This window comes from Anser brachyrhynchus (assembly GCF_964034855.1).
Source record: "Anser brachyrhynchus genome assembly, chromosome: 16".
NCBI lineage: Eukaryota > Metazoa > Chordata > Aves > Anseriformes > Anatidae > Anser > Anser brachyrhynchus.
In genome coordinates, this window is record NC_137734.1 from 7,066,928 (window position 1) to 7,088,006 (window position 21,079).

At 40.7% G+C, this 21,079-nt stretch overlaps 1 protein-coding gene across 12 annotated transcripts in view; it reads right to left on the minus strand.

The window, feature by feature from the left end:
* The window catches only part of DOK5 (docking protein 5), a 42,792-nt gene that overhangs the window by 10,809 nt on the left and 10,904 nt on the right, over positions 1-21,079 (minus strand). For 10 of the 12 annotated variants that reach the window (XM_080557849.1, XM_080557844.1, XM_080557841.1 and 7 more), the window contains one exon: positions 10,191-10,298. The exons of the other annotated variants lie outside the window; for them this stretch is intronic. In XM_080557849.1, coding sequence (XP_080413975.1) covers positions 10,191-10,298 — 108 coding nt within the window. The remainder of the gene's footprint in view (positions 1-10,190; positions 10,299-21,079) is intronic. 12 annotated transcript variants of the gene reach the window in all.

Below are 21,079 nucleotides of genomic sequence, written 5' to 3' on the forward strand. Positions count from 1 at the left end.
ATTTCTCTGACATTCAGTTTTCACGCTCACCCCCATAAATAACATTCCTAAATTTGACTGAGGATAAATTCTTCATTATTTAAATTCTTTATAATACGAAGGCTAATACTCCAACATGGAATGGGGAAGCTATATTTAAATATTCATTATTAGAAAATGTTTCACTGATTCTTTTAAATGGTAAGGACTGAAGGGAGTAGGAATTTAACAAAAACATTCCCAAAGCTGTAACCTGCAACTTAACAACTTCATTACTTTTGTCTCAGTAGTCCTGCGGAATGGTCTATCAAACGGCATCATCTCTAAACAAAGAAATGCAGCAACTGTCTTAGCCGGAAGATTCAGGAACTGCAAAGAGATATCAGTGTCGTAGGGTCCAGCAAAAGAGACTGTTTCTCTAAAGGACGTTGGGTTAACCAGCACACTCATTGCATCTCTCTGACCCTTCATCCTAAAAGTCACTTTCTCCTTAAAGTCCATTTATTGCTTTTTCCTTCCAGCACAGGAGTACAGACAGTCAAAAATCACAGTTTCAAGCAAGACCCTGAAAAGGTAATCTGTGTATGGAAAGGACAGCAGTCAGTGAGCAACCAAATAAAAATAAGCAACAGACCCAATGTCCCCAAATTCACTCTGTGTGCAGTAGCAAAAGGAATAACAAATGAAAGAAACATTCTGTAGGGAACACACCAACCTTCTCCATAGCTGCCAAATTTAGAACTCAGGTTTTTCTAGCCTCCGGGCTCAAAATTTTGAGAAGTTCAAAATTTTGAGAAGTGTCAAAACTGAAACTTCTTGATTGTACTTAATTTCGCATGAGGATTTTTTTTTTACTCTTCCAGGAAATCCTATGATGGAAGCACATCCCCCAGTGCTAACAAGACACTGACAAACTCATTGCTAAATATGACAAATCTGTCATAGCTTATTCCTATCATACTCAGGCACATGACAGGTCAAGCACAAATTGCCAGCTGCCAGGTTCAGCTCTCACGTCCTTCCCATTTGCCAAGAAAATATGCAAATACAAGAGGAAAAAAAAATGTCTTTTTCATTCAGGACAGTAACTACTCTGACATTTATACTGAGCACATTTACATTTTCTGCAAGTGGACACACTAATGAAATTGGTACCAGTGACACAGTACCTATGAATACAAAAGTTAGCAGAAGCAGCATTTGGCCATACATTTTGGTAACAAATCATTTAATTACCTAGGATTTGTCCTAATTGAAAGCTCATTTCTTAAAAATCAGTTGCCTAACACTCCTACTGCTGGGTACCACAGTAATTGTCTCTAGTGTGATGAATCCTGAGGATGCAGCGACAGGGCTCAGTGAGATGAAAGGTTTATACCAGAGGGGAAACAGAAAACTGCCTTGCCTTGCTGGCTCAGGAGACAGAAGTCCTCCGGGCAGCTAGGAGGCTCAGAGGGACCAGCTGGTTTCCTACTGCCCATGCTCCCCATCAGCCCCTAGGGCTACGCAGGGCATGTTGCCCCTCAGCCCCAGGCAGCCTGGCAAGGGAGGCAAAGCACACTGGGCTGCGTAGGATGCTGCTGGCTCTTGCACAGTGCTGGGAAAGGAAAAACAAACAAACCAACCAAACAGTATCACTAATGACCCTGTCTTCAGCCTGAGTCATGCACCTCTGGGCCAGATGGGAACAGTTCAAAACACTACTGGGAATGCAAGAAGGACAAGATTAGAGCATTTGCTGTCAGTAGACACTAAAGGAGAGTCACTTCTGACCCCATCTTCTTTTACTAGGGCTCCACCCCAATCTCCAGCTCACCCCTACATACCCAAAGACTCCTGGCCTTGTAAACCTTTGCTTATATGTCTGTGACGTATTTATGCAGCAGCTCCTGGGCTACAACATCTCTGAACCCAGCCACCGGGACTGAGATATTCTCCTGCCAATATCTCATATACCTGCACCTGCCCTCTGGTCTATGGCTTCACATCAGCAGCTGCTGGTCATTCCAATTTGGCCATTCCAATAAGATCCACTCAGCACATGGAGTAGAACAGAAGCCACAGCCATATCTAGCAACCACAAATTTTCTTTTGCTTTAGTTCTCCCAGTCAAGAAAATCTCACCACATTACACAGAAGCTCCTCCTTCATCCCATAGCCCACAACAGCAGACATTTCTCCTCTCCCTGCGTGAGGACAGTCAATTTATACTACAATCACTTCAAGGGACCACTAAGGAGTTATCCATAACTCAAGGCGAACAGAAGCATGAGGGCAGATGTCTTGACCAGAAGACAGCATAACACCCAACTGGATTCTCCTTTAGAAATGACTAAATATAGAATTGTGAATATAATGGCCTCATTGTTTTGGAGCTGAGAATAGCAATATTTTTATCCTTCTTATAAAATCCCCTGACAGGCCAGGTAGTTACAAAGAAGTACTTTCCTACAGTAATCTCAAAGGCAGAGTAATATATTCCAATAGAGATTTTCCAAGACGCAGCTCATGCTTGAAATCCCAAAGTTCATCCTTCTGAACACAAAAATTTATTTTCATTTGATTACGCCTTCTCCTACTTGCTCTTCACTCCCTCTAACCACACTGTGTTATGAGGCAGACAATGCAGATTACTGGAGACATTACTTATCCCTTATACATTGCCTTCACAGTATTCACAGAGGTCTATTTTTGCTTTTCTGAGGTATCAACCAGCCGTTTATTCATCTTTCTAAGGGAAAACTGTCCCTATGTTAACATGAGGCGGAGGATGAAAACAGAGAGCCCACAAGCGTGCCACCAACTGTGGTGTCTGCGCGGGCCCAGCTCAGACTGAGAGGCTTGTCCCTGGCCTGCAGGGTGGGCATGTGGGGAAGGGAGAAAGGAAGAAGGGCTGCAGAGACAGGACTGAAGCCATACCCTGAAAAACAGCTAAATTATATATGGAATTTGTTTATATTGTTTCAAGGCTCTAACTCAAGGCTCTTCCTCATCACTTTGTCCCTACCTCTAAGTGCTATGCGCTGGGATGGGTGAAGAGGCAAAGGAGACCAACCCAGTGTAAGTCCACACACTACAGACAGGTGTGGTAAGTCAGTGCCTCCAGGAATCACCTCATGTACTGTGTGAACGCAGAGTGACTGTACTGAAAAGCACTGCTGCCATGTACCACAAACACATTCCTCCTGAGAGCTCTGGCTCACAGCCTATTCAAATAAAATTGCAGGTGATTGCATCCCTTGAGTGATATCCTGAAGATGTACTGAAACCAATAGCGTTGTGTCATTAATTTCACTTATCATCAAACCATTTGTAACTCATGTTTTAGCCATGAACTGGGAGAAAGGGTATTTATATTTGGAGAACTGCTGGCTACAACAATCGGCAGCCTGGGGATTATTTTGTGCTGCACTGACTGCTTCAGAGCTCTTGCATAATGGCATTTCACGCCACATGATCTGCAAGTCTTCACATACATCTGAAAACCTCGTGATGGCATTTGTCTCTGTAGAACTTCATGGGCTGAGACCAAAACATCTCACTCAATCGTGAGGGACAGGCAGGCCTCAAGTCTGACCTCTGCCCACCTCCAAATATCTACAGTGACATGCACATAGTTTTGTCTCTTCTCGGCTGGTTTCAGACCAAGGTTTTCTGCAGTACATGATTTAGCACGCACAAAGAAGAGCAGATGGACCAAATGTGGATCTCTAGGAACCTTTCTGAAGGCTATGGCACAAGTGATAGCATCCAGACAAATTCAGTGTTTTGGCTCATGCATGCTTTAGGTCCTGGATACAACCCTGTGGCACCTGATTTTTATGGCTGGCAAAAACAGTCAGTAAGCAGCTGCTCTCTCCTCCTTTTGGGGGCTGAGCTGCTGGAGTTGTCTTCACCTTTCAGAGGTACTCTGAAACAGTACCAGCCCCTTCTTGCAAGACCCATCTTCAGCCAAGAAGCTGTTCCTGCTGCCAAGGCTCAACAGTGCACCTGTGCTCCTGAGGGAGAGCTTGTCTAAAGATCACTTGTTATTTGACCTGCTGCGTCACCCAGCAAGGTGCTGCAAAATGCCATCGTTATCCCAGGTGCCTAAATAGCTTCCCTGTTGCTCACACTTATGCAACAGATGGTTCAAATTGTCTGGCACATATGCACCAAATTCACACTAAGTGGCAGGCTGCTAACGTCCCCTCCGCTGAGCTTTTGGAAAGGAGTCAGAAACAGACACCAAACACCTGCAAGTATTCGAGGCTGAAGTTTTATTTTTTTGCATTTTTGAAATAACTCTCCTCCTGCTAGACTCTTGCAAAAGAATGTTTTCATAGTTAAATACATGTTTGTTTTATTTGTCCGAGATTAGTAAGTAGAGTACCTTCCCTTCCATACTTCTACCTTCCTCTTTACTTTCAGGACTCTTTTACATTAAGATGAAATTCCACATAACTGAAGTACATTTGATCAGATTAAAAACTAAAATACTTGCAGAGCTGTGTGGTAAGAGTCCTGAATCAGGCTCAGGGATTAATCATTCATTTCTCAACCAACAGTACAAACAGACAGAGCTTCACCCTGACCAGATACACTCAAGTAAAAATTCTTCTGTTCCCTTCTAAAACATGCCAGACACACAGTTGACTAAACAGGATCTTAGCAGCACTGTGAATTCAAACGACTGTTTGAATTAGGGCATAATTCTCAAATATGGGTAGCCTTTCAGAACAGAACACAAGGGATCATATTTATTGCCTACACAACTGCCACATTCAATGGTTTGCAAGTATCTCATGTTTTAATCTTAATTAAGGACTTTATGCTTCTGTCTCAGCTTGCTGGAAACTCACTCAGTGAGGGCTGCAGACAGAATGCTTCCTGGGACACCCCAGGGAATATTTAGTGGTAAATGCTGCTGCACTAATTCCAGCCCAGCCCTGTTTACAATGCAAGATTGGCCTGTGCACATCTAACTTACTACATATACATAACATACTAAAATTTTATAGAGAGATTATATATACATATAAAATCTACAGCCATGCCTGTATCTCCCTTTATTCAGCGGGAAAATCTCTAGTTTAGAAAAGCTGCTAGTTTTCACTTGTTCAGGTACAGGATTGCACACACCCTGCCATACCCCACCGTATTCCAACGCTGCCTTTTTGAAGAAATTGAAGCCAGAAACAACTCCCAGCTCTAGGGATTCAGTTTTTAGCACCGCTCTCAGAAGCTGCTCCTTACCTCAGCAGAGCAGAGGAGCTGTACACAATACCCACGGCTGCTGGTGACCAGCTTTCTGTCCTCGTCCTCCCCTCTGACACATACCTGCCCCCCAGACCTGTGCTGAGCCTTGCTGCATGCCATTACAGTGAAGATACCAAAATACCCTGACAAGTTGCTTTAATTCTTTTAAAGCCTCAAACCAGACATTTCGGTCGTAGTAAGTGATAGCATTCATTAAAACAAATGTTTAACAGCCAGTTATAAGTAGAGTGGTCATACTTTAAACGTTTAATTTGCTACTGGTACAGTTTTGCATTAGCAAGCCTGGAAAACAATTACAAATTACACAATTCAATTTTCCAAATGGATTATTCCATAACTAGACAGAACGACTGTTTAAATTGCTTCTGCTGTTTCAAGGCAAGATTAATACAATCGGATTAAAACTTAGACCCCCTCGAGGAATCAGTGTATTCCTGTCAGCAGTATGCAATTAGTTGGTTTTGTATCGGAATATTAAGGATTCTTCTGACACATTTCAAAATCCAAACTCACTTGGAGAAAGAAGAATTTCTTCATATCCCCAATATTATTTTGCTAAAGCATATGGTAATTTGTGGATGATTGTTTATATTTACCAAATGAAAACTAGACAATTACCTGAAAGGCAATTCTCTGCCCAGATTTTGTAGCCCAGTTCCTAATTATTTTCATTCCCTTGTGGGTCCAAAATGAATTAAGTGGGCAATTTGCTTTGTGTATGCAAATTTCCAGTTCACTTCCTAAGCTACAGATGACTGTTCTCAGATGACCTGTATTTTAGTACGCTTTAACCTTTCCATGTTTAAAAAAAAAAGAAAAAGAATGACGTTAGAAAGTATAAAAAGGTCAATATTACACAAAAGGTATTATTTCTTTTGTTGCTTCAAAGTTCCCTGGATAATGACTTTGCCAACTAAGTAAAAGTCTTGATACTTTAGATCACATTTAATAAGAGAGCCAGATATAGATGGGCTTAACTTATAATGACTGGAATGTTTTACATAAAAATAGATGTCTTACGTACATGTATGATTTCTAAGGAAGCATATACCCTGACAAGCAAAAGTTAAAATAATTTAAGAGGTGAACATCCAAACCAACTGGACCTAAAGAATGAATTTCCTTTGTTCTAAAATGTACCTCTTAAGCCCAGGTAGCTAATTGTTATCAACCCTCCAGACGGGTTAGAGTCCTCAGACTACTGGCATGGCAAAGGAATGATGATAGCAATGCAAAAAAATCTTTCCCCCATAAAGTGAGTTGAGGAAAGCACCAGCCATGGGGCAGGGAGAAGAAGTGGCATCACATCAGCAAGATGTGAGTGGCAAGGATGTCAAAATTCAGCCTCCAGCATAGGGCTACAGAGCAGGACACAGAAATCACGTGTCCAGATATGAACAACTTGGACCCCCTGGTATGACAGAAACACTGCTGAGCTTGTGACCCAGGCTTCAAATGGGTAAGGGAGAAATCTCGACTCAATAAAGTTGACAAGATGATGTACACCCCAGCCTGTGCCTACTCCGAATCAGTGACTGGTACCGCCATAGTGCCAGAACAAATGCCCCAGACCCCTTCCACTAATAAATTGAAGTAATATTTGCACTTTAATTCATCACAGAAAAAAGCAACGAAATGAAACAATTTAACACTTCAGTGAAAGAGGCAGGTGCTATTGAAATATTAGCTGCATTCATCATTTTTCATTTTTTACCCTTTACAGTTTGATGATGGATTAAACCGTTCCAGAGATTGATGGGGTGAGCAAGGGCTCCTCAGTTTTCTAGATTTGATGCTGCTTTCAACAGCATTTGAGAACTACTTTAGAACCCAAGTAGGAAGTTAACGACTGTATTTCTGAAACACTGGTAATCTGTTAGTAAGGTTTTCCTCTTACACCATCATCTATCAGACTGAACTACATTCATCCTTAAATTCATTAGCAGCAGCTTTTGACACAGTGACACCTGGCATGTTAACAGGACTGCCTGGGCTCCTCATTTTTAGGATTAATTTTGTCAGAGAGGCTGAGAAGCAGCCTTCTGTCCAAAACTGACAGAATTAGAATAGTCACCAATAGGCTCTGCACACCACCAAGCTATTAGAGCAGCTGCTCTTGCTGACCAGCTGTACATAAAGACAATAGCAATGACTATTCTGGACCCCCGGAGGGTGTCATGAGCACCAAAGTCCCATTAATATGATACATCAGGAACAGGTGAGAAATAATGTTAATTGAAGACTGCCATATTAAATTTTTTGTTTGATTTTTAATCACTAACTATGCTTTTTACAAGGCCTAGTTCAACTACAGTGCAACACAGAGCAGCAGTGACATGTTCTCCTCTTCCAACACCTCATATTTAAAACTGCTGGAAGTTGCATCCTTCATCACCTTAAAATTTCACACATTTACAAAGCTTTTAAAAAAGAGAAAGTCATTTTAAGCCACGTGTACTCTTCGTAAGTTAACACATTTTAGCCAGAAAATACTAATATTCATTAACTTCAAGTAAGGTTTGTTAAAAATAACCAGGACCTGTCAACTTTTATAGCTGATGACTCTAGAACTAGACATCCTCAGTTTCCATCACAGTGGAAAAAAAAAAAATGGGGACACTGCAGAGCCCCATTGCCAAATAGCAACTCTGCAGAAGGACCAACCCACCGCCCTGAGCAATCACACTTGAACAGCTCTGCTTGGTTAGCGCCGTTTCGTTTACGGCCTGCCCAGAAGAGCACGAAGTGTGGAGAGCAAACACTGGTGGCATTGCTCCCAGACCAGCTCACAGGAACAGCCACCTCGCTGCCAGTCCTCCTGCACCCCAGGGGCTCCCAGCAAGCTCACCCGCAGGCTGACGCGGTGCTGGGAAGAGACACCTCTCCATTTCCTACACGAGGCTGGCAGAAACCTCAGCATTGTGTGCTGTTAGATCTGCATACCCAGGACCTGAAGTGGACAGAATCTTAGGGGAAGGGCTCAGAGTGACTGAAGCTGGCAATCTAGCTCAGCAAGTCCAAAACAAAATATGTGTGTATATATTATATATATATATATATACACACATACACGCTCAGACTGATCATCTCAGGTATTTTCAGCACAAGACTCAGACTCCAAGACACCATCTCCCCCACACACACACAAAAAAGGCAACTTACAAAGTAATCTATTAATTCACTCTAGCTGGAAACAATATTCTTGGAAGCAAACACTGCATTCAAGCAACATACATTCAAGTGTGTTTTACTTTTCCAACAGAGAAGTTTCTCTGCTTACTTCCCCTCAAGACATTTAGGTTGTGGCCTTCATCCTAAAGCAAGCCCTAGATTGGGCTAAATTCTGATAAAAAGCACTTGGCTGAGGTTAGGTGCAAAACATGGTATTTTAAAGATGTCTTATGCTTTGATGTTTCTCAAACCTTCAGCCAAGACTAGGGTTTGCTACACTACCTATTAATAGTACAGATCCGACTATGTATCGTTTCAGAACTTTCAGATTTTGAAAGCTATAAGTACAAATGTTACAGCTACTAAAATAAACAATGAATTCCCAGGGAATGGCTATGGAGTTTGATCATTGTTTATTCCTGTTAAATAAACTAACAGAGGACTCCAGATATAGAAGCAGCAGTAGTTGAACATTGACTTAACTATAGGCTAAGCTAAAAGGTAATGGGACTTTCATGGTGCTTTGGTCTGCTGGTCCAGATGCAGGAAACTGCTGTTACTTTACGCGTGCGACAAATAAGCAATCACCTACACTACATATCTTCTTGAAAGAAAAAAAATAGTCTGATTTAGACTCCTCTTGGATTTCATATCCATTACCTAATCTGAACCTCAAGCCAGTGAGTGCTGCTAATATATTGCATTAATACAACGGAGGAAATACAGATTTGCATCAATAATTGACAGAACTGTACTAATATAAATGCAATGTTTCACACAGCTGGAAATCGTCTTATACACACTATGCAATCCTCTCACACATCAAATGAAAAAATACACTTCTCATTACTTTTGAAAGTTCCTTAATAAAAATTTGAATGCAGTATTTCTGGGCATGACATACTACAAATAGCCACAGGTTTTATGATCAATCAATTACAAATTACATGGCATGCAGACAGACAAGTCTTGAGTTCAGATTCAGTATTCCCTCAAGATTTCCTCCTAAACGTACGTCAAAGTGAATAAGTGCAGATCAGCCTCAAGCTGAGTTGTGCTCACTGACTCCTAGCAATTTATGCACATAATTCCTAATCTTCTAATATATTAAGCTTTTGCCAACAATGATTATAAATTAAAGGCTTTCTCATTTTCATCTCTGTGCCCAGAAGAATTACACATGTAAAGTCTCAGATGAATATGAAATGTGCACAGAACTCCAGAGAAGTGATTTGAGGGAAAACTACATTCTTTTTAATACCAGTGAATTTAGCAAAGGTTTTCACATCACTGTTCACTGTCTGCACAAGATGGATTTGCATGTTGCCCATCATTTCTGTATCTGTGTAATGTCTTCCCACAGATGCAAAATTCAAGTAAAATGGGAACATCTAAGCACATGGCTTTTTTGAACTCACATGTTACTGTGCACGTTTGTTACTGTAATTATGAAGAGTAGTCATTCTGAAGTATTTCAGATCTGATTTTAAAGGAGAAATGATCAAGATGAGGAGAGGAAAGGTCATCTTCTCCAAAAATAGTCATTTTCCATTACCTTAGCAAGATGTTTGCTACAGAGCAGGAAAGCGAATGCTTAGTCTGCCTCTGCTTTACCAAATGAAGGAACATACCAATAGGTTTAGAACCTTGATCATTAAAAAAAAAATAAAACCTTGATTGCTTAAAAAAAATCAGGCCAATTAATATGTGACAACTTCAGATTTTGCTGCTGATTGTATGCAAAAACAAGTCTGAGAAACAAACATATAATCAAGCCTTACCTTGTGATAGCATCTAAAGTAAGCAGCTCGTTCATCTGAGAATTTCTCCAGCCTCTTTGGCCCTTTGCTTGAAGCTTTTTTGAATACTAACCAGCATCTCTGGTAAATCTAGAAACACAAGAGAGTAAACTCGGCATCTCCAATGACTTGAATATCACTAATATTTGCATAGAAGTTAGACTCATAAATCAGATGCTGCTCTGGAGCTAAAATTAATGGCTTTCAGTAGCTTAGACAAAAACTAAGATCAAGCTAACAGACAGTTACATCATATTTCTTTTGAATTACAATACAATCACAAATTCTTTTTAAGACAATGGATGCTTGCATGAAAGGTGCTAACAAGAGCGAGCTGTAATCATCGTGCTTATACATGCAGGGCTTTCTAGGAAGCTTTTTTTCAAAATAAAGTTTTTTCAACACTTTTCCATGTTAATTTGTTACTGGTTGAATTTGTTACTGTGCTTAAGACGGACATGAGGAAAGCTCGAGCAGACACGTAGGAGTGTATCTTCCACCAGATCAGTGCAATAGATAAAGCTGTATGTGTATCCAGTACATGAAAGAGTAAGGGTGGTTACACAGGGAGAAAGAACTGAATTATTGGCTAATGAAGATGACAGAACATTTAACTGTAGAACCAAGAATTCTGACAAGTGACATTTTGTTTTCAAGGTTCAGCTATTTAAATTCAAGTCACTCAGGACAGATTCTGTCTGTGCAGAGTGGTTAAAAAAAAAAAAAAAAAACTTTTCCGCACCTGGAGCATTACACCAATTCATTTCTCAAACTTCTGCCCCCATTTCTTTCAGTTTTCCCACCTAGTCCTTAACTGTGCTGCACTTTCTATCATTCTGTTACATTCAAACCTTAGATAACATACTGTCTGCACAGGGGAAAAAAAAAAAAGAATTTAAACCTTGCCAACTGTTCACAGCCTACATTTAATCAGTAATTCAAAAGTAACACCTGGTAAGTTAGAAATAAAACTGCCACTAAAATTAGTGTGATTTCAAACAAAAAATTTGATCAGCCATTATCAAGTAGTGCACAGCTCTGGCAGAGCTCCAGGCTAGCACAAATGGACTGCTCAGTGATGAGATCCATCAGAACGTCTCACTGCCTCCAACTAAGTCAGCACCCAACAGGCAACCAGCAAACAAGGTAAATCCATCCTTTAATCCTTTGATGGGTTTCTGACCAATGCATTCAGCACAAAACAATTATGCCCATGAAAAGTAGCTATAACTAAGTAGCTGTGCATGAAAATGACTGCTAGTTGACCAGTTGTGCTTCTTTCACTGGCTTTTAGCTGTTTCTATAAAGCTGTTCAGGGAACCATATTATTCCCCCCAGCTTTATTATTCTGCTGTGCATGTGGACACTCATACTCCTTGCCCACTTGGCTGCAGAAGCATTTAGCATATGGACAGGCTGCTCTGATGCCAGGCACCAGCTGAACCTATCAAGACTTTCTTCCAGTTTTTCAGATTATTGGCCAGTCAACATGTCCTGTTTAATGCAAGGGTTTGAATTGAATTATTCAAGAATTACTAGACACTGACCAAAATGAGAGCTTACTACCAAAAATTCAGATAGGTATCCACTTCTACTGGAAGATACTTTTCTAGATTTGCCTTCTGAGAAAATCTTGTTTGACGTGCCCAGATAATCTCAGCACATCTGACAATAAAAGTTTTCCAACCCTCCCTCCCCCAAAGTTCTTCAAAAGTTTGAAGACTCAGACCTTTTGCTTTCCAAAAACCTACAGTTTTAAAGTTTAGCAATTAGTGAACAGATTGCGTTAGTAATTTGTCACTATACAAACATGAGGATAAGAAATACAACATGATGATGTCCTACTCAGACAATTTGCACTCAGTATCACCTCTTTGGGCCAGTAAGCATCTCAAAGCTGTGGCTGCAACATAGAGCTCAGCAACACGTGGAATTAGACACCAAACAAGAACAATCTTCTATAAAAACACAGAAATAGAGCTTTGTTCTGCCTTCGGTCAGGTACGAAACCAGGACGGTTATCGCCTTTCCAAATGCCACAGGGAACATAAGTACTATTAACACTCAACTCCACTCAAGCATGGCTGGTGGCTATAAATTGGTGCTACTGGAATTTGTTACTGTAGTTCAACAATGACTAACCCGAGACTAATTCTTGGATTTAGATCAGGATCATGGCACAGCTGGGAGGGAAAAAAAATCACACCAACTGTAAGCACCTCCAAGGATGCAAAAGCCAAATCATCCTCCAGTATAAATACTGAGCTTTTGAGTTGTGGTTCTGCTCCCATATTACAACAGTTCTCTATCATAATACAATATGCTAGTGCCTTTAGGACAAAGTCATCCCAACCCAAATAATCACACCTATGAACAATAAACGTCATTCATAATGCTAACTTGAGTAAACTGGAGGAAAATCAGGTCATGAAGGTTCCTCCTCTGAACTTCGTCCTCTTTCAGTACCAGAGAATCAGGTCTCTCCCCCTGTGGCAGCTCTAGGCTAAAGCAAGGCCAAGAGCATTCGTGTTCTGTACTGCCAGGTTAAGGTGTTAAGCTGCTTTTTTGGTCCTAGATTAGGAAAAGCACTTAATGTGAGCTGCAGTTATGTATATAAAGATGGCTGAGGCTCACATCCCTCTGAATTTATCCTCTACTATTCATACTGTACTGCACAGAAAATAAAAGCTTCTTCTTGCATTTAAGAGTGGCATTCTCATCAGAAGAGTTATTCCCCAAAGAACGGGGTAGTTGATGAGTGAAGACGTACATGGCTTGCAGCTAAGAATTAATCACATAGGTACTGAAATGCAATTAGTTAGGTGAGCCATTAACAGACTACCTGCGTAATCAGAAAGACTCCATTGCCCAGTTAATACTATTGCTACTGCATCTTATCCAATGTCACATTTGCACTAAAAATGCTTGCTAAGAATGAAGCATTGTTTACACAGCTAGCTTAACACCAGCAGGAAGCTTGCCTACAGTTTTCAAGGGATAAGCTGTAACAATGAATCCTCAGTTCCCATATATTTTATGCAGCCAGTCACTTTGTCTAAGGAATCATCATTACTCATATGCCATACATCTGCCTCTTTCCAGACTGAAAAATTTAATTGTATGTTTGCATAGTACCTGACTGTGCAATTTGGTGCCACAAATAGGGTTCCTGGATGTTAAATTAATAGAAAGACATTTAAGTCTCTCACAAGAAGAGTTTTCAATTCTTCAAAATGATACAGAGAAATACTAGAAACATCAACAGCCTCTGTTAGACCTTCTTTGCACCACTGACTTCGCTGTGATTCATCCCTCACTAGAGCTTTCTCCAGCATTTCCAGCAACAAAACATATACCGTTATTCGATGTTGTGGGAAAAGGTAAGACAAGGTAAATCATTTAGAGACAGCACTCAAATGCAGCTATATATTGGACTGTAATAGTAGCTAAAATTAGTATAAAGTATTTTGATTTTATTAACGGTAATGCACAAATTTTGCCTGAATATATATTGTGGTATTTCATTAATATAAGTGATCTGATTGTTAACTCTTGCCTGCTGAGCTTATATAAACAAATTCAAAAAGAAGATGCATCCATTCACTTAAAACCTGCATAGTATTTCACTTTTGAAGATGCTGAGATAATTGCTATCAACAACCTATACTATCACTGTATCATTTCTATGCCCCCATGGCCTGAATACCTTGCAGGTGAACAGCCAGCACTATCTTAACTGAGCATAAACTTCATAATACCCTAAAGCTCTAGAAATAACAAATCCGGCAGAATTTGCCTAGAAGCACTGAAAGCCCTTCAATGCAGTCAACACACAGAAGAGCTGATGATGTGCCCGAGACAGAGAGCTAATCATAGATCCTGTTATGAGCATATACAGAGCAAGTAATCAGGTCCTTGATGCCATCACGATCAAGTAAGTGTCTGAAACTTGTCAGTATTTCTTCAGGTTGACAACAGCACATGAACTGTTTAGGTTGTTAGAGCTGTTTTGACAGCAACAACAAGAACCGGCCCCAAATCCTCTCAGGTGCCTATTCAGCCATGAATACTTAGCTCACTTACCCCTCAAATCAACATTTCCACTACTACTACATGAATAGGAATTAGTTGAAAATACTGCCGCAATTACTTCCACCCCAAACGCTTGGGCTGCCAGTGATTAGATAATCCAAACAGCAAATCAGGATCTGATGTGCTGAGAGGGAACGGCAATAGCTGTCATTTGTATAACACCAAAAACTTCCACAGCTCTCCTTGCAAGATCTTCCAAGAAGCAGGACCTGAAGTTTAATTCAAGCAGCCAAAATTAACACCTCCTTCCTATGGCCTCTTCTGAAAATTTCAGCCTCCAACATCCCATTGAGCGGACAATAACACAAAACATGAGGGAAATAATTTGACTGTTTATGAAGTGGATCATCTGAAACCATATAGGAGATCTAACATGCATGTCCAAGGTCACATCAAATCAGTTCTATTTGTGGCTCCAAGGATCATCTGACATAAATCAGTACCACAACCGAAGTCAAAGGAGGAGTGACTTCAAAAGAATGATGCAATCTGAGTATTTGGATCCCTGCCTCCTCAGTGCTACGCCTTGGAAACCAGGCAGGATTGCTTGGCCATCCTCATGCTCCTTCAGCTGCTGGAAATACACTGTGAAGCAAAGGAGCTATTAACCCCAGCTGGAACTGGTCAGCATCTGGCTGACTGTAGTGGAAAAATTTCTTTTGACTTTCCCAAGTTTCATGGTTCAGATGTGGTTTGAGAATACTCTCATGCAGAGATGGAAACTGAAACCAGAGGCCTGCTGCCCTACGTGAAGGCCCAAACCACTGGTCTGTCCTGGAAGTGTGAGGAGAAAGAGTGGGTGTGAGGAGAGAGAACTCTCGTCTTCACCGCCTCCAAACTGACCAGAGAAGCAAGGCTAAAGAACCAGATTTGAGTTCTTAAAATGCCATTTTTTTTAATTACACAAAGAACAAATTATTCTACACAAGAAATAAGTCTCTGAATTCAGCAACTAAAATTTACATTTTGGTCCAAGCAAACTTTAAAGCAACTTTATCCCACCCCTCAGTATTTTGTTCAGCAACATACTTTAAGAAGTTTCTGCAAATAGCCTTCCCCCAAATTTCTAAATATTTGGCTATTTTTCATGCCTTGGGGCAGAGGACCTTAACACTGGCTACTTTTAAAAACTAAGCTGAGGAACTGCATGCCTTCCAGTTCACTAAGGCAAAGCAAGAGTATTTTCCCTTGGACCAAATGATACCCTGCCTTCTTTGTTATTTAATAGGGATACAGAAGTCAGGGACAGTAGTACAAAGTCTCATCTGGCAAATTGTTCTTTTTCAAACAAGAAGTGAGCCTTCAGGGAAAGCTGCCCTATTTTATTTGTGCTGTTTCTTCTGGTCTGCCCTAAAACAAATTCCAATGAGTTACATTTATAGGGACCCTGAACTTGTGGTCAAGTAAACACAAACCTGGCTTTTTTTAAAAAGAGAGAGATTAAAGTGCTATCAAGCAGCTTGGGATGACTATCAGAAAGCCTGGACTATTGCCAGGAACTTGTCTTTTATGACTCTGATAACCTGTAGAAATAGCAAACGTAGCAAAGGCACAGTACAATAACAAGAAGTTTCTCACAGTACATTCTCAATATTTCTGTAGGAAAAAAAATGCTGTCACTTTATCCAGGGCCAGTAGACAGCTCACCCACTGAAGTACCTCAGCTGCATATGGAAAGTCATCTGAACGTTTGTGATGAACTTTGCCAGGAAGTCTCCACTAGACTTAGTTCTAGATAAAAGAACCCTTCCAACAGGGTCATACAGAAAATTAGCCAGGTAGTATTAAACTATTTGGAACTTAATTCCTGTATTTAAATAAATGTATTAATATTTCACTTTTAATTCAAACTATGGTAAAGAGCCCTGACGTAGAATTCCTAGCCAGAAGCAAATTTTGAGGAGACTGGTCCTAGAGCTTTGCATCAACAAAAATATTGCCACATATATAATAGCTTATAACTCTTTTAATTGTACTCACCCCTCAGACACTTTTGAAGCAGTAAGCCTCCATTCAGTAGGTGTTTGTGTAAAACTGGGGTACTGCTTTCAATTAAAAGGGTCTAGACATCATCATGATGATGCCTTATGTATCATGTTGAATGGGATTGTGTGGATCTAGGGAAGATCCCTCGTTTTTTCCATAACATCACAAAATGCAAGCGCTTAATTCAAGTGTATTTTTTTCTGTAAAGTTGTGAGTTGACTCTTCTTTTCCAGCCCAGCTTTGACCCTTGCACACTTAATCCCCATATAGTATTGACAGCTGTGTTCAGCTCTATTTAACTCCGAAGAAACACGATGTAAGTAGAAAATGATTACAAGTAGGTGGATTACTAGGAAGAATCACATAGCTGTAAACATATCTAACTTGTACTGAAACGTATTTAGCATGACGTATTCTGCATTTCCAGTGCACAGAAATGCAGACCAGTTCACTGGCTCTGTATAGTAAGGAGCAAAATTGACCACATTGTCTGCAAAGATATAGCTGTACTTGGCAGCAAGACAATTTCACTTTCCCAGAATACCCATTTAATGTTAGTGTGTTATGAGTAAGCTACATTGCATTATTCATTGTGATCAGGTTATAATAACTACATAAATCAAAGTTGGTTTACATCAAGCTATCTTCTCCGGGGGATGAAAGAAAATAATCTAGATTTCACCTTCCCTCGAGAAACACATTTATAGAGACAGACCTCACTCCTCCTTCATACTCAGTATACATTTCCAGAAACAATATTTTACAGTAAGAATTCATCCACAGTTGCTAATAGGGAATGAAATAGCAATATTGTCCCTGTGCCTGTTCAGAATGTACAATATTGCTCAGTATTGCAAAGCTTTTTCCATGAAGTTACAAAATCCAACTTTGGCACTGGCCAGAACTGGTTATAAGACATGCACAAAAAAAATACTTCGCAGAACTTTGAGTCTATACACCTTGTTTTACACTCAAACATACTAATGAAAGGCACAGAGAATACCAACTGCTCTAAAACATGAGACATTTTAATCAGTCTTTCCTCTTCAAAAACTCTTCTCTTCTTAGCCCCCTCCCAACCAACTGGAATTGCATCAACCAGAAGTCAGATTTTTGTTAATGATTCAGGCTCAGAACTCAAAGCCATTCCTCTAGCCTTAGTTTAAAACACTGGACAGCTGGATTTGAGCCTGCAGATGCATTCCCACTTCGCACACTAGTTAGAAGGTAACTTTGTTCTACAGAAAAATATTTTTGGTCCTTCATGACTACAGAGGATTAATTCCACATGCAAGATTTACTTACTGCCAAATATCCTCAGTAACCGAAATGCTGTGTGTTGTGATCTAGGGTTCATTGCCTGAGTCACAGCGGGGTGGTGAGAGGTGCAATCTAAGCACAGACAGTAAAATGACTTGCTCAAGATTACTTAACGACTTAGTAAAGGAGCTAGAAAAGGAGCCTTTGTTTTATCTTATGTCTGTACCATGCTCTGTGACAGCAGTTGTTGACAGGGAAGCATGAGCAGAATTTTACAGGTTTTGTTTATAACTGGTATATATTAGTCATTGGTTCATACAAAGGCAGAAAAGCTCAACAAAAGTCTTGCCCCTGCTGGCACAGGTCACCTCTGGCAGATTTCAAGATGGGATGTGCTCATTCGAGGATGAGAGGTGATTTCCCAATACATTCTAGCTGGGTAAGAGATTTATTTGTTTAAAGAAAGGGTCCCCAGGAGCATATGAGAACCCTTTCCAGCAAATCACTGCTAATGTCAATACAGTAGTTTAGAAGCAACATCCCCTCTTCAAATTGTTGATGTACTCTGGACACAGACGGTCCAGAGCTCAGAGGTATTTTAATTACAAAACCTGGCCAGATGCTGAAGCACATTCAGTGCTCTCTGCTATACATCTCTGAGGGCTTTGGAAGGGTACCATGAGTTTAGCCCAGCCTGGGCAAAGAAGCCACTAGACTCAGGGGAAGACCTAAAAGACCATTCTGGACCTCAAGGGGTGGGCAAAGGGCTCAGAGCAAGCAGGACACCTGTAGCACAACAGTGGTATCTGCCACGATGTAAAATGACTATTAAGATGACAGGACTGGGGTTTAGGACTTGCCCACCCACAATGGTATCCTAAGTGTTCTGCAAAGGAATAATTTCTTTCTCATCTCTACTCAGAGCAAGGTGGCTTGAATCTGCAGAAGGAATAAGTAGCAATGCTGCTTGATATGATGTAGGGCAATATAGAAGTTGATTGCATTTTTTTAATTTCTCTAATGACTATCTAGAGTTTCATGGCCTGAAAGATACTAAAAGCAAGACTTGAACTTTCCGTTTACCATCCCTACAAAAGTCCTATGCTGGATACAGTATCTTTAGAAAGAGAACATTACCTAAAATATCCTTCCACTTTCAGGCCTTCCTTTAATGACTTACACCTTTCACAGTATAGTGGTTTGGGTTTTTGTTTAGAATCTCCCCCCACCCAGAACCCAATACACCAAAAAGGGATAGTTTTGTACAGTGCTAGGTCATTAGAGGAGAGTGCCTCCAAGCACCAAGAAGTATTTACAGCAGAAGCCCTCTCTTGCTAGTGACAGCTTAAAAAAAAAAGTCTGACTGGAGCTAAGCATCTGATCTAGTTCCTTAAACACCTGCTAATCTTTATACACGGACACAGTTAATTCTAGGCATGAAACTGGATAGGTGAAAAAAACCAGCCTAGGACTCGTAACTACTAAAAGGAAGAAAAAATAGTAAGGGCTTCAACGCAACCTGCACACTGACCCTGTGCAGCCAGCTCTGGCAGGCTGAGCACTGCAGAGCACAATTGGATGTGCTGCCCTACTGGGTCAGGCCATTAGTGCTGTCCAGCAAATTAACACCATTTAGTACTGTATTAGAATTAGGTAACTGATTAGTAACTTGAAATGACTGCATTGAATTATGGTTTGGGATTTTTTTGTTGCTATCTGACTTGGTTACTTTAATCACATGGCATACAGGGAAAAATAGCATCGATATAGCTCATTAACAGTTCATGAGGCTCACTAATTAGTACATCAGATGAAAAGAGGCTGCAGAGAACGCACATGCTAACCCTTAGTAACAGCCACTCACAGCTGTAACAAGAACACATGCCTGCCTGTTAAAGCAGTGGTAGGGGGATATGCTCTCCTGAACTCTGCTGTCCAGAACGCCCAGATGGGACTTGCTCCGTGTTTGGAGATAAACTGTACTTGCTCACAAACCCCCAGCTTCAGCCTCCTGTATCACACAGTCTTATAGGACTTGTATTTCACAGATGGACTTGCAGTTTTAAGACTGCACAAAAGAAAGAAGAAAGGCATAAAGTGCACAAAGACCCAGCCTTTATCTCAGGAGAATGTTCTTCAGCAGTGAGCTGCCAGCATCCCAAAGCCAGACATGGGAGAAGGGCTTTAATTTCTCAGTCTTCAGTGACTGACTTGAGCAATTCAGCTGTACCTGTTGCCACCTGCCCACCTGCTAAATGGAGTTAATGATGCTTGCTAAGTGCTGCTTGGAGAGCCACAGATGACAAATGTCCTGCAAGCCCATTTCTGGCCTGCTGTCATTCTTTGCCATTCACTAATTAATTTAACTGCAAGCTTTGGAAAGCATCACAGGTTTGTTTCAACAAATGTAGTTTGCATTACCTCCCATCCCCGTATACACCCTCCACACATCTCACCGAAAACTACAGATATCAGTCAGTCCATCACACTGTCCCAACACGAGATAAAGTTATCTTGTTCATTCTGCATTTTTCTTTCACTCCTGACATCAAAGTTATGCAGTGTACCACTGGTCATTCCCCCAACCTCTCTGGAGGTTGGATCAGTTTTACAAATCAAAGCAAATTTACATGAAAGAACAAATAACACTCCCAAGTGAGTCACTGCAAGCTGGGCTTCACCAAAACATAGTGCTACATTAGAACTGACAGAATTACAGCCCATTAAATCATAGTAACAAGCACTTCACCATTGCCTTACAAGATTGCAGCAAAAAATTCAAGTAATTTGGCCTAGACTGCTAGACGGACTGATGCTCTGTTCAAAGCTGCTGCAGGGGAGAGCCCACAGCAGTCAAAACATATTTCCCTTTTCAAGCACTTTAGTGAACTGACTTCAGAGTGATAACCTTAAATGTATTCGGAATTACTGAAGGCATGTGCACAAAAGGATCCAAGTCATAGCAGAGTGCCACCCAAGGGCCAACGATAAGTAAATGGACTCTATCCTTCATATAATCTGATGATCCTCCAGGTAAAAGCTCAGTTGCCCCGCCAGAACTTTTAACGCTATGACTAGATAAAAAATCGTCACCCATTTGTCCCAAAAGTGTCTCCTCTCAAACATCTTGCTTCTCTCCAGAAGAGGCAGCTTTCAGACAGTATATGCTGGAACTTCCACACGTGCTTTTCTCAGTGTTACAAAAACAAAAGTCAGACTACTTTCTAGTAAAAGCATAACTGAGACCAGCTGGTTTTTTGTTAGTTCAATCTTACTTCCAAACAAACATTAAAAGCAGGATTGCAGAACCAGTATTTCCCTGGTACATTTCAACTTCCCTCTCATTCTTGCAGTCCTCTTGCATTTGCCCAGGCAAATCTACACACCAGCTCAAACAGACAAACCCAACTTCTAGTCATTTCTCTTGGCCCACCTGTGTAGTGCTAATTAAGGAAAGAACTCAAGAGTTCATTCACTTTTAGGTAGACCTCCTCCTCATGAAAGTATGGCTGCTGCCTAGAAAGCATCTAGGA